Genomic DNA, 11836 nt, shown 5'->3' on the forward strand with positions numbered 1-11836 from the left:
CCAACACTGTTCCGTCTTGTAGGTTTAAACCAGGCCTCTCCAACACTGTTCCCTCTTGTAGGTTTAAACCAGGCCTCTCCAACACTGTTCCATCTTGTCGGTTTAAACCAGGCCTCTCCAACACTGTTCCCTCTTGTCGGTTTAAACCAGGCCTCTCCAACACTGTTCCCTCTTGTAGGTTTAAACCAGGCCTCTCCAACACTGTTCCCTCTTGTAGGTTTAAACCAGGCCTCTCCAACACTGTTCCGTACTGTAGGTTTTTGCTACAACCTTCAGGTAGCGCACCTGATTCTAATAATTAGCTGGTTGATGAGCTGATTCTAATAATTAGCTGGTTGATGAGCTGAATCTGGTTAGTTACAACTGGGGTTGGAGCGAAAACCCATAGGAGGGTTGCTCTCCAGGAACAAGGTTGGAGAGCCCTGGCTGAAACCTATGGTGAATCATTTAAATGCTGATGGCAGTGACTTCGAGAATTACAATTAGCTCATCCACAGGGCACGAGCGTTCACTGAAGGGTTTGATGAGCATGAAAACAATGTAAACCATATGCCATGGCCGTCTCAGTCACCAGATCTCAACTCAGTTGAACACGTTATGGGAGATTCTGCAGCAAGACCAGAGCCAGTGTTTTCCACCATCAACAAAACATAATATGATGTAATTTCTCGTGGAAGAATGGTGTCACATCCCTCCAATAAGAGTTCCAGACACGTGTAGAATTTATGCCAAGGTGCATTGAAGATGTTCTAACTGCTCGTGGTGACCCAGCGTCCTATAAAGAAGACGCCTTATATTGGTGTTTCCTTTATTCTGGCAGTTACCTGTAGCTGTTTGAGCGCTTCTGAATTTAAATGTTTTATAGACAGACCCCTTTCTGGTTGAAAACATTGCCGCACGAGGGCGACGTGCGCAAGTTGGTGGAAGAACAAGAGGGAGTTCTTATAGAACAAGAGGGAGTTCTTATAGAACAAGAGGGAGTTCTTATAGAACAAGAGGGAGTTCTTATAGAACGCCAGCAAAAAAAAGCATCTATTTACATGTTGCTTATGAGTGCATTTCACACTACTTTTGGATTATACTTGGATTTTAAGGCTCATATGAATGTCCTGATTAATTTAGTGTTTGTGTCATCATCACAAATCAACTGCATTATACTTAAACACTTCAACTTAAACCAGTAAAATGTCTCTTTTGGCTAGCTTTTGCGACAGGTTATAATCAATGAGCGTTAGTATTCTAGCTAACAACTGCTACATCCAAAAATACTTATTTTGCTAAGATCACAACCAAATATAATCTTAGCGACTGTAAAATAAATAATCAAAACATCATTGTAAGCCTATAAGAAAATCAAAAAGTTTATTTTGTTTAGAAGAAATAAAAACGTAAATCTAGGCTATGTTGAACGAGAGCAGATCACGATGGCTTCCTTACTGCCGCCCGAAAGAGTCGCGCATCTGTGACGTCGGTGTATCGTGCCCTGGATAAGTGGTAATAAAGGAGAGACGTTTTTCCCCAAATGTTCATTTATTGGACCATGGCGTTATATGAAATGCAAGTCATTTTTTAGTATCATGATAGCTTCAATAAGTAAAATAAGATGTATAAAATAAACAAGAAATAAAATGCACAAGATTACATAGTATGATTATCTTACACAGCACAGTGGACTGTATTGTACTGATCACAACAACACACACACAAATACATGCGTGCATACAGACAGACGCGCGAGCACACACCAGAAAGAATAACGATTCTGTAGTCATAAGAGGCATGGTGGTTGTCCAAAATAGCACCCTATTCCCTATATAGTGCACTGCATTTCAGCAGAGCCCTTAAAGGTTCCCATATGGGCCTTGGTCAAAAGTAGTGCACTATATAGGGAATAGGGTGCCATTTGGGATGATGATATGGACCTAGCCCCGTGTTTAAAGGTGCCAGTACTGCCAGTGTCCTCTCTCTCCATCTGCGTTAAGGGCATGAGTCTCTCATATTTACATTGATGTATGCATTTTTTGCTTAGCTCTTCCTACCCTGGGTGATTGGTTGGACCTTCCACTACTAGAGCCCACCCTGGGTGGTCTGCCTAAATGGCGGGTCGGTCCCATGGGCTTGGGAGCATGTGACCGCCGGTGTTGTTGGAGATTGTTTTTCCGGACGTAGGCCTTCCCGCAGTCATAACACTGGTACGGTCTCTCTCCTGTGTGCGTTCTGAGGTGGACTCGGAGGTCGTATTCCCGGGTGTAAGTCTTGCCACACTCAGGGCAGAGATAGTGTTTTTCTCCCCTGGGGGACATGGTGGGTTTCTGCGCTGCCAGGAGGTGGTGGCTTCCCTCCCTCTGCGCTGCCGGGAGGTGGTGGTGGGTTTGTGGTACCGGTAGGTTGTGGGTTTGTGGTGCCGGTAGGTTGTGGGTTTGTGGTGCTGGATGGTTGTGGGTTTGTGGTGCCGGTAGATTGTGGGTTTGTGGTGCCGGTAGATTGTGGGTTTGTGGTGCCGGTAGGTTGTGGGTTTGTGGTGCCGGATGGTTGTGGGTTCCCTCCTTGCCAATCTGATTCAGGAATTGTTGTGGTTTCCCAACATTATGTCTGTTATCCGGAGGCTGTTTCGCTGCTTCTGAAGAAGTCGTCCTCATGTCCATGTCAGGCAGCAAACTGGGATCCCTGCCTGCATGACAGACAAAACGGACAGAGAGAAAGGAGAGACACAATGCAACAATGTTATTGTTAAGGTGTGGACTTATACTAAGTCATGGTTTCCATGTTGTTTTAAACAACATGGTTTGGATCACTGACAGTTAGTAGTAGTTAGTAGCTAGTAGTCTATCAGGATGTATTAACGGTAAAGGAGGACACTCACCCGTGTGCACTTTAAAATGCGTTTTGAGATTCCCTTTCTGGTTGAACCTCATCCCACACACAGAGCACTGGTAAGGCCTCTCTCCTGTGTGTGTTCTCATGTGTCTCTCCAGTTTGTTTGCTTGTGTGAACTCCTTCCCACAGTCCGGACACTTGTGAAACCTCTTCGCTCGCTGTCGTTCTTCTCCCCCGGAACAGTTGAATCGCTCGTGGGTCATCAGGAGTCCTTTACTGATGAAGCCCTTGCCACACTCAGAGCAGAGGAAAGGCATCTCTCCTGTGTGTGTTCGCTCGTGGACTTTTAACGTATACTTACTAGAGCAGGTCCGTCCGCACACGGAGCACAGGGGCTTCTCCTCGGTGTGCGTTCGCTCGTGGGCTTTCCAAGCCGGTTTGTGATAGTAACCCTTGCCACAGAAAGAGCAAGAGTAAGGCATCTCTCCTGTGTGGGATCGCTGGTGTTCTTTTAATGATTCTTTGTTGAACCTCTTGCCACACACACAGCAGGTGTAAGGCTTGGCTCCCGTGTCCGTCTTCAAGTGAACCTCCAGAACACACTTTGAGGAGAACTCTTGTCCACAGCAGCAGGTCATCTTCTCATTCGGGTCTGTTTTAAGCTGTTCAGAATTCCTCTTTTGATGGTATCTCAAACTACATTGATGAGCGAAGCCCTTGCCACACTCAGAGCAGGTATAAGGCTTCTCTCCTGTGTGTGTTCGCTGGTGTGTTTTCAAAGCTTGTCTAATAATGAATGTTTTCTTACACACAAAGCAAGCGTAAGGCTTCTCTCCTGTGTGGGTTCTCATGTGTATTTGTAGCGCCGATAATGTCTGGCAATATTTCCCACAATCTGGGCATGTGTGGGTCTTTTTCTGCCTCGTTCTGCGCTTCATCTGGTGTTGTTCAGGTTCTCCTGATGTAGAGGGTCTCTCCCCAGCTTCAGAGTGATGGCTGGGACTCTCTCCTGTGGGGATGAGACAGGACAGATATAGTCAGTGAGACGGAGTCAGTCTCAGGTTCTCCTGATGTAGAGGGTCTCTCCCCAGCTGCAGAGTGATGGCTAGGACTCTCTCCTGTGGGGATGAGACAGGACAGATATAGTCATTGAGACTGAGTCAGACTCAGGTTCTCCTGATGTAGAGGGTCTCTCCCCAGCTTCAGAGTGATGGCTGGGACTCTCTCCTGTGGGGATGAGACAGGACAGATATAGTCAGTGAGACGGAGTCAGTCTCAGGTTCTCCTGATGTAGAGGGTCTCTCCCCAGCTGCAGAGTGATGGCTAGGACTCTCTCCTGTGGGGATGAGACAGGACAGATAGTCAGTGAGACTGAGTCAGACTCAGGTTCTCCTGATGTAGAGGGTCTCTCCCCGGCTGCAGAGTGATGGCTGGGACTCTCTCCTGTGGGGATGAGACAGGACAGATATAGTCAGTGAGACTGAGTCAGACTCAGTGTGCATATGCAGACCTACCGGGTTCTTCCCTTATTTTACAACGTCTCCTGTGCTTCTCCTGATGCAGGTTTGATGGCAAAGCAAGAAAGCTCCCCAAATGGCACCCTATAAAGTGCACTCCTTTTGACCATAGACATGGGGTTCTGGTCAACAGTTGTGGACGAGATAGGGAATAAGGTGCCATTCTGGTCAAGAGTAGTGGACGAGATAGGGAATAAGGTGCTATTCTGGTCAACAGTAGTGCACTAGATAGGGAATAAGGCGCCATTCTGGTCAACAGTAGTGGACGAGATAGGGAATAAGGTGCCATTCTGGTCAAGAGTAGTGGACGAGATAGGGAATAAGGTGCTATTCTGGTCAACAGTAGTGCACTAGATAGGGAATAAGGTGCCATTCTGGTCAAGAGTAGTGGACGAGATATGGAATAAGGTGCCATTCTGGTCAAGAGTAGTGGACGAGATAGGGAATAAGGTGCTATTCTGGTCAACAGTAGTGCACTAGATAGGGAATAGGGCCCTTGTCAACAGTAATGCACTAGATAGGGAATAGGGTGCCATTCTGGTCAACAGTAGTGGACTAGATAGGGAATAGGGCCCTTGTCAACAGTGGTACACTATATAGGGAATAGGGCCCTTGTCAACAGTAATGCACTAGATAGGGAATAGGGTGCCATTCTGGTCAACAGCAGTGCACTATATAGGGAATAGGGTGCCATTCTGGTCAACTGTAGTGTAGTAGATAGGGATTAGTATTCCCTTTGGGACCCATCCCAAGTTAGCATGGCTCCAGCTACTCACCTGTATTATCTAGATCCCAGTCTTCTTCTTCTTTGACTACGATATTAAATGTTGGTGTTTCACTGTTGATGTCCAGACTCACAGTAACCCTCTCCTGACCCTGCGGTTTGTCTTTCTGATCACCGTGGTTACTGTCCTCCTGGTCGCCATGGTTCCGGTTAGGACCCGGGGACACAGTGGGTTGGGGTTCAGTGGAGCAGGATGGAGACGGGCTGGACGGGTCTTCAGAGTCCTATATGATGAAGAGTGACAGTGCAGTTTTAACAGCACACTAGCTAGTTACATGATTAATATGTAGATTTAGCAATATGACGCCATCCTAAACAGCAAGGCATTTTTTTTGGTTTGCCTGCTATGGAAAAAAATACAACTTCTCTATGAAATAAACCTTTCCAGCTGAGTAGAACTGGTTGAGGAACTATCAGTGGAAAGCTTCAAGTCGCTCGGCGTACACATCCCTGACCATCTGAAATAGTCCACACACACACACACACACACACACACACACACACAGTGTGGTGAAGAAGGCACAACAGCGCCTCTTCAACCTCAGGAGGCTGAAGAAATTTGTCTTGGTCCCGAAGACCCTCACAAACTTTTACAGATGCACAATTGAGAGCATCCTGTCGAGCTGTATCGCCGCCTGGTACGGCAACTGCACCGCCCGCAACTGTAGGGCACTCCAGAGGGTGGTGCGGTCTACCTTAACGCATTACCAGGGGCACACTGCCTGCCCTCCAGGACACCTACAGCACCCGATGTCACAGGAAGGCCAAAAAGATCATCAAGGACATCAGCCACGACCTGTTCACCCCGCTATTATCCAGAAGGCGAGGTCAGTACAGGTGCTTCAAAGTTGGACAGGTAGGCTGAAAAACAGCCTTTATCTCAAGGCCATCAGACTGTTAAATAGCCCTCACTAGATGACTTCCAACCGGTTACTCAACCCTGTACCTTAGAGGCTGCTGCCCTACAAACATAGACATGGAATCACAGGTCACTTTAATAATGGAACACTGGTCACTTTAATAATGTTTACATACTGCTTTACTCATCTCATATGTATATACTGTATTCTATTGTACTGTATTTTAGTCAATGCCACTCCGACATTGCTCGTCCTAATATTTATATATTTCTTAATTCCATTCTTTGATTTTTAGATGTGTGTGTTGTTGTGAATTGTTAAGATATTAATGCACTGTTGGAGCCAGGAACACAAGCATTTCGCTACACCCGCAATAAAATATGTTTATTATGTGACCAATAACGTTTGATATCAATCAATGCAAACCAAAACACACCAGCTACTGTTGATTGTATTGTCATTCATCTAGCTAGTTAGTTAACTAGCTACGTTACCTTACTAGAAAACATTATATCAGCGAGCTACAACATAGTCATCTAGTAACGATACTGATGTTGCTACCGTTCACTGTAGTCTATAAAATACTGAGCAACTTGATTTACTAACTAGCCACAACATGTGGTACAGCAACCGCGGAGCAGATTGCAGAAAAGAGATGTGGCGAGCACACATTCAGATTCTTACCTCGTCCATAGCATAGGGATTTAATCCCTGAGACAACTAGAAAACTAGTTGAGTTTAAAATGTATAATGATGACTTGCAATGTTGTTGGTCGTAACCTCGAGTCTCGTTGGATGGAGGCTGAGAAATACCAACGCCTGAGGCTATTTAATCAAAAGCTGCGGTCTTCCTTTTCCATTACATTTTTCTTTCTTTCTTGCAAAAGTGTTTTTTGAACGATGAGATGTTATAAGTGAAGTTCGGGTAAACTGTCGGAACTCAGTTTGGCTTCCTACTTCTGGTATGAGGTTGTCGTGTTTGTGCTGTAGCGCCCCCATGCGGTCTGGAGAACAAAGACAATAATAAGAGTACAAGTCTCTTGCAACGTGGCTGCCTGACCGTTTCTGAAGTTAAATGTTTTTATAGGTAAAGGTAATAAAGAGAGAAATACGTCCGTCCCCCCCTCCCAATGTTAATGTATTGGTCCATGTCATTATGACATGCAAGTCACTGGGGATTTCTTAGTATCATGACCACTTCAATCAGTAACATAATATAAAAACACAAGGACTAAAATGCAAACACTTAATTTTTGTTGATTTAAAATATGCACAGGACGACAACTACAGTTGGAATGATTATCTTACACAACACAGCAGACTTTATTGTACTGATCACAGATGAGGAAGCAACACACACACACACACACACACACACACACACACACACACACACCATCCAGGTTGAAGTGTAAAGACAACAGATGACATCTCTCCTTATACTGTCAATGAAATCAAAATGTTATAATGTTATAAGGCATATAGAAAAAGGGCCGACCGTTTGATCCTGGCATTATGACACGTACGTCTCCGTGGATTCTTATTGTTGCATCATTACAGCTTCAATATGTAAAATAACATTTTTTTTTTAATATATATTTTTTTAAAACACTAGAATGGACAAAAATGCAATCGCTTAATTTTTTGTTGATTTAAAAATATGTACGTTACTATAACTACAGTTGGCAAGATTATCTCGCTCAGTGGTAACGATTATTATACTGACCCATAAATGAGGAAGCAACAACACACACACACACACACACAAACGGAAGCAAAAATAACAGTTCTGTTTTAGTCATGAGAGACATGCAATGTCCAAAATGGCACCCTATTCCATTTATAGTGTACTACACATTTGGTCCAGAACCCCCCATGAGCCCTGGTCAAAAGCAGTGCACTACATAGGGAATTGGATGCAGACCATAGCCGTGGAGTTTAAAGATGCCAGTACTGCCAGTGTTCTCTCTCCATGTCTGGTAAAGGCATGGGTCTCTCCACTCGATGTAAAGGCATGGGTCTCTCCACTGTGTGGAAGGGCATGGGTCTCTCTACACTAGAGAACGGAGGCGTGGCTTTATCAACCCCGGACAACTGCTGCTTGGAGCTTCCCATCCTGGGTGACTGGTTCGGTCTCCTGCTACTGGAACCCATGCTGACGGGTCTGCCTAACTGACGGGTCGGTCCCATGGGCTTGGGAGCGTGTGACCGCCGGTGTTGACGGAGCCCTTGTTTCCGAACAAAGGTCTTTCCGCATTCATCGCACTGGTACGGTCGCTCTCCCGTGTGCGTTCTGAGGTGGACTCGGAGGTCGTATTCCCGGGTGTAAGTCTTGCCACATTCAGGGCAGAGATAGTGTTTTTCTCCCCTGGGGGACATGGTGGGTTTCTGTGGTGCCGAGATGTGGTGGAATGTTCCCTCCCTCTGTGGTGCCGGGAGGTGGTGGGTTTGTGGTGCCGGTAGGTTTTGGGTTCCCTCCCTCTGTGGTTCCGGGAGGTGGTGGGATGCTCCCTCCCTCTGTGGTGCCGGGAGGTTTTGGGTTCCCTCCCTCTGTGGTGCCGAGAGGTGGTGGGATGCTCCCTCCCTCTGTGGTGCCGGGAGGTGGTGGGTTTGTGGTGCCGGTAGGTTTTGGGTTCCCTCCCTCTGTGGTGCCGGGAGGTGGTGGATTTGTGGTGCCGGTAGGTTCTGGGTTCCCTCCCTCTGTGGTGCCGGGAGGTGGTGGGTTTGTGTTGCTGGTAGGTTTTGGGTTCCCTCTCTCTGTGGTGCCGGGAGGTGGTGGGTTTGTGGTGCCGGTAGGTTATGGGTTTCCTCCTCGTCATGCTGATGGAGGCAGCGTTGTGGCCTCCCAGCTTTACGTCTGTTGTCCCGAGGTTGTTCAGAGGGAGTCTCCATGTCAGCCACTAAACTGGGATCCACTCCTGTATAGACAGACACAGGGAAACTCAGTGGGCCCATATGGGCCCTGGTCAAAAGTAGTGCACTATAGATGGGTGTCGTCTGGGACTCAACCAATGCAACATGCAACAATGTTATTGTTACGGTGTGAATGAGATTATTGTTTTAAACAACATGGTTTGGATCACTGACAGTTAGTAGTAGCTAGTAGACTATCAGGATGTATTAACGGTATAGGAGGACACTCACCTGTGTGCACTTTAAAATGCGTTTTGAGATTCCCTTTCTGGTTGAACCTCATCCCACACACAGAGCACTGGTAAGGCCTCTCTCCTGTGTGTGTTCTCATGTGTCTCTCCAGTTTGTTTGCTTGTGTGAACTCCTTCCCACAGTCCGGACACTTATGAAACCTCTTCGCTCGCCGTCGTTCTTCTCCCCCGGAACAGTTGAATCGCTGGTGGGTCGTCAGGTATGCTTTACTGAGGAAGCCCTTGCCACACTCCGAGCAGAGGAAAGGCTTCTCTCCTGTGTGTGTTCGTTGGTGGACTTTTAACGTAGTCTTATTAGAGAAGGTCCGTCCGCACACGGAGCACAGGGGCTTCTCCTCGGTGTGCGTTCGCTCATGGGCTTTCCAAGCCGGTTTTTGGTAGTAACCCTTGCCACAGAACGAGCAAGAGTAAGGCATCTCTCCTGTGTGGGATCGCTGGTGTTCTTTCAGCCGTTCTTTTTTACCGAACCCTTTGCCACACACACAGCAGGTGTAAGGCTTGGCTCCCGTGTCCGTCTTCAAGTGAACCTCCAGAACGCACTTTGAGGAGAACTCTTGTCCACAGCAGCAGGTCACCTTGTCGGCGGAGTCTTTCTTCTGGTGTAATCTCAAGCTACTTTGATAAGTGAAGCCCTTCCCACACTCAGAGCAGAGGTAAGGCTTCTCTCCAGTGTGGATTCTCTGGTGAACCTTCAGTGCTGATAACGATGGGCAGTGTCTCCCACACTCGGGGCAGGAGTGGGTCTTCCTGACTCCCCATTTCCTCTTCTGTTGTTCAGGTTCTCCTGAAGCAGGACTCTGTCTTTTTCTCTTCTCTGTCTCCTCTCCTGTGTGTGTCCTGTTCTCCGTCTCCTCTCCTGTGTGTGTCCTGTTCTGGTGTCTCCTTAGTGTGTACAAGGAGACAAACTTCCTCCCACACGCTAGGCAGCTGTGAGTCTTAGTTTTGCGTTTCGCTCGTCGTTGTTCAGGTTCTTCTGATTCGGAATGTTCAGGATCTTCGTATTCGGAATGTTCAGGATCTTCGGATTCGGAATGTTCTGGTTCTTCCGATGAAGAGGGACTATATTCACTGGCAGACGGTTGGTTGGGACTCTCACCTGTGGGACAGAGATGGGAGAGAATAAGGAACAGAGGCAAGTGAGTCCAGCTCATGTTGTTATTCGTCATTTGGTCCCGGGGAATAATGTCCTGTCCAGTGGGTGTACTTGTACATCCTGTCCCAAGGCTTAATTATCTACAGACTGTGCAGTCTTTCGTTCCATCCAGCACTATAACACAAAAAACAAACACAAAGTGTTCTACGTTAATGGACATCAAAGCACATCTCATCTTAACACATCTAATCACTTACCTGTAACACAACAATCCCAGTCGTCTTCCTCCTCCTTGACGACAACAACTTTTTGTAGAACTATCCGCAGACTACCCAGTTTTGACCTCTGGTCACCATGGTTGCTGTCGGGACCCGGTGATGACGTCGAGAGTTGGGGTTCTGAAGAACTGGGTGGGGACTGTCTGGACGATGGGTCTTCTGAGTCCTACAGTACAGAATAGAGAGTGTGTCAGTGTAGTCTTAAAGTAATAAGGATCTGGGCCTATATATATATATATATATAAATCGTCTCAGAGTATGGGTGCTGATCTACGATCAGGTCCCACCCCCCTAATGTACATAATTCATTCGTTATGATCCTAAAGGCTAAACTGATCCTAGATCGGGCCAAATAGCCTGCGATTCTATGCTACTGAAGCTGAGCTAATCTGTATCTGTTTTCTGATCTACTTTAATAATTATCTGGCCAGTAACTGTGAAGTGTCCGTGACTGGGATTTAATACTCCCGTCACTCACTTTCTCCCTCCGTTCTGGCGGTATGTGTCTCTCTGGATCCGGGTCTGTCGAGCTCTCAGCGCCCTCCTCGTTCTCGGTTCTGCTTGGCTCGGTGCCGTCCAGTGTGTCCACTTGCGCTGACTGCCTGAGGATAGCATCTCCTTGTATCGTTTTGATGTCGTTTTGCAATTGGAGTAACCAAGACATTCCCTGGTCCTCTAATTTCATTAAATCATCACTTTCACAATATTCTTCTATTTTACGACGCAACGAGCGATAATTCTTCCCTTTAACGTCGAGGCCATCTTCACCAGCTATTCCACACCGTTCACACAGGTCACGTAAATTGTTCTCGGTTAAATTCCACAAACTCTGTTCGATTCCATCCAACAACGTTTCTCTCTCTCCGCTCATATTGTCCTACCCACGTACCAACAACAACAACAACAACACGTAGTCAATGACAAGACAGCTACAATCCGTCCAAGAGATGGTTAATGAGTTAGTACTGTATTCTGAAGTGAAGCAGATAGGCTAAATATTAAACATGCTAGCTAGCTTCTCGTCGACTACTTCCTATTTTCTTCTTCTTCACCCTTTTTGATTCTGCTGTAGTGTTGTTGGTTTTTTGTTGTTGTAATGTTTGCAAACCAACTGAAAATGCGCATTACCGCCACCTACTGTCGTGGCGGTAATGCCACACTGGAGTGTAAAGACAAACAGGACGTACAACTAGAGATTTTCCAAATAGGTACTGAACGGTTTGTTGAATTGAGAGATGCAAGCTGTTGCAGTGATGATTTATTCAACCAAATACCTTATGCAGAATTGCCACACTGACTGTCTTCAAGTGATGTAGGTATGCT

The 11836-nt window shown here is 46.5% G+C and overlaps 2 protein-coding genes across 4 annotated transcripts; both read right to left on the bottom strand.

Moving 5' to 3' along the window:
- Window positions 1-1511: 1511 nt before the first annotated feature.
- LOC112230170 (oocyte zinc finger protein XlCOF22) lies at window positions 1512-7063 on the bottom strand. Of its 2 annotated transcripts, none has more exons than XM_042316740.1 (4): window positions 6663-7063; window positions 5111-5342; window positions 2864-3826; window positions 1512-2671 (listed from the first exon to the last, which is right to left on the bottom strand). In XM_042316740.1, the coding sequence occupies exons 1-4, from the start codon at window positions 6669-6671 to the stop codon at window positions 2001-2003; spliced, it is 1875 nt and encodes a 624-aa protein (XP_042172674.1). In that variant the 5' UTR covers window positions 6672-7063; the 3' UTR covers window positions 1512-2000. The 2 variants fall into 2 exon arrangements, with proteins under 2 accessions (XP_042172674.1, XP_042172675.1); XM_042316741.1 differs by lacking the exon at window positions 6663-7063 and adding an exon at window positions 5499-5638 and having other exon boundaries at window positions 2864-4044.
- Window positions 7064-7276: 213 nt separating this feature from the next.
- Window positions 7277-11568, bottom strand: LOC112230165 (oocyte zinc finger protein XlCOF6). Of its 2 annotated transcripts, XM_042316738.1 has the most exons (5): window positions 10992-11568; window positions 10493-10679; window positions 9123-10238; window positions 8620-8896; window positions 7277-8457 (listed from the first exon to the last, which is right to left on the bottom strand). In XM_042316738.1, exons 1-5 carry the CDS (start codon window positions 11382-11384, stop codon window positions 7917-7919), a joined length of 2514 nt encoding a protein of 837 aa, XP_042172672.1. In that variant the 5' UTR covers window positions 11385-11568; the 3' UTR covers window positions 7277-7916. The 2 variants fall into 2 exon arrangements, with proteins under 2 accessions (XP_042172672.1, XP_042172671.1); XM_042316737.1 differs by having other exon boundaries at window positions 7277-8896.
- Between the last annotated feature and the right edge of the window lie 268 nt (window positions 11569-11836).

Source organism: Oncorhynchus tshawytscha, unplaced genomic scaffold (genome assembly GCF_018296145.1).
Source record: "Oncorhynchus tshawytscha isolate Ot180627B unplaced genomic scaffold, Otsh_v2.0 Un_scaffold_7692_pilon_pilon, whole genome shotgun sequence".
Lineage (NCBI taxonomy): Eukaryota > Metazoa > Chordata > Actinopteri > Salmoniformes > Salmonidae > Oncorhynchus > Oncorhynchus tshawytscha.

Excerpts from the sequence above, each read along its gene's own strand:
- LOC112230170 (XM_042316740.1), bottom strand. Across the intron at positions 3,827-5,110 it reads CTGGGATCTAGATAATACAG|GAGAGAGTCCCAGCCATCAC; the intron begins GTGAGTAGCTGG and ends TCATCCCCACAG. Across the intron at positions 2,672-2,863 it reads GCATTTTAAAGTGCACACGG|GCAGGGATCCCAGTTTGCTG; the intron begins GTGAGTGTCCTC and ends TCTGTCATGCAG.
- LOC112230165 (XM_042316737.1), bottom strand. The coding sequence starts at position 11,384 with ATGAGCGGAGAGAGAGAAACGTTGTTGGATGGAATCGAACAGAGTTTG. Across the intron at positions 10,239-10,492 it reads CTGGGATTGTTGTGTTACAG|GTGAGAGTCCCAACCAACCG; the intron begins GTAAGTGATTAG and ends TCTGTCCCACAG. Across the intron at positions 8,897-9,122 it reads GCATTTTAAAGTGCACACAG|GAGTGGATCCCAGTTTAGTG; the intron begins GTGAGTGTCCTC and ends CTGTCTATACAG.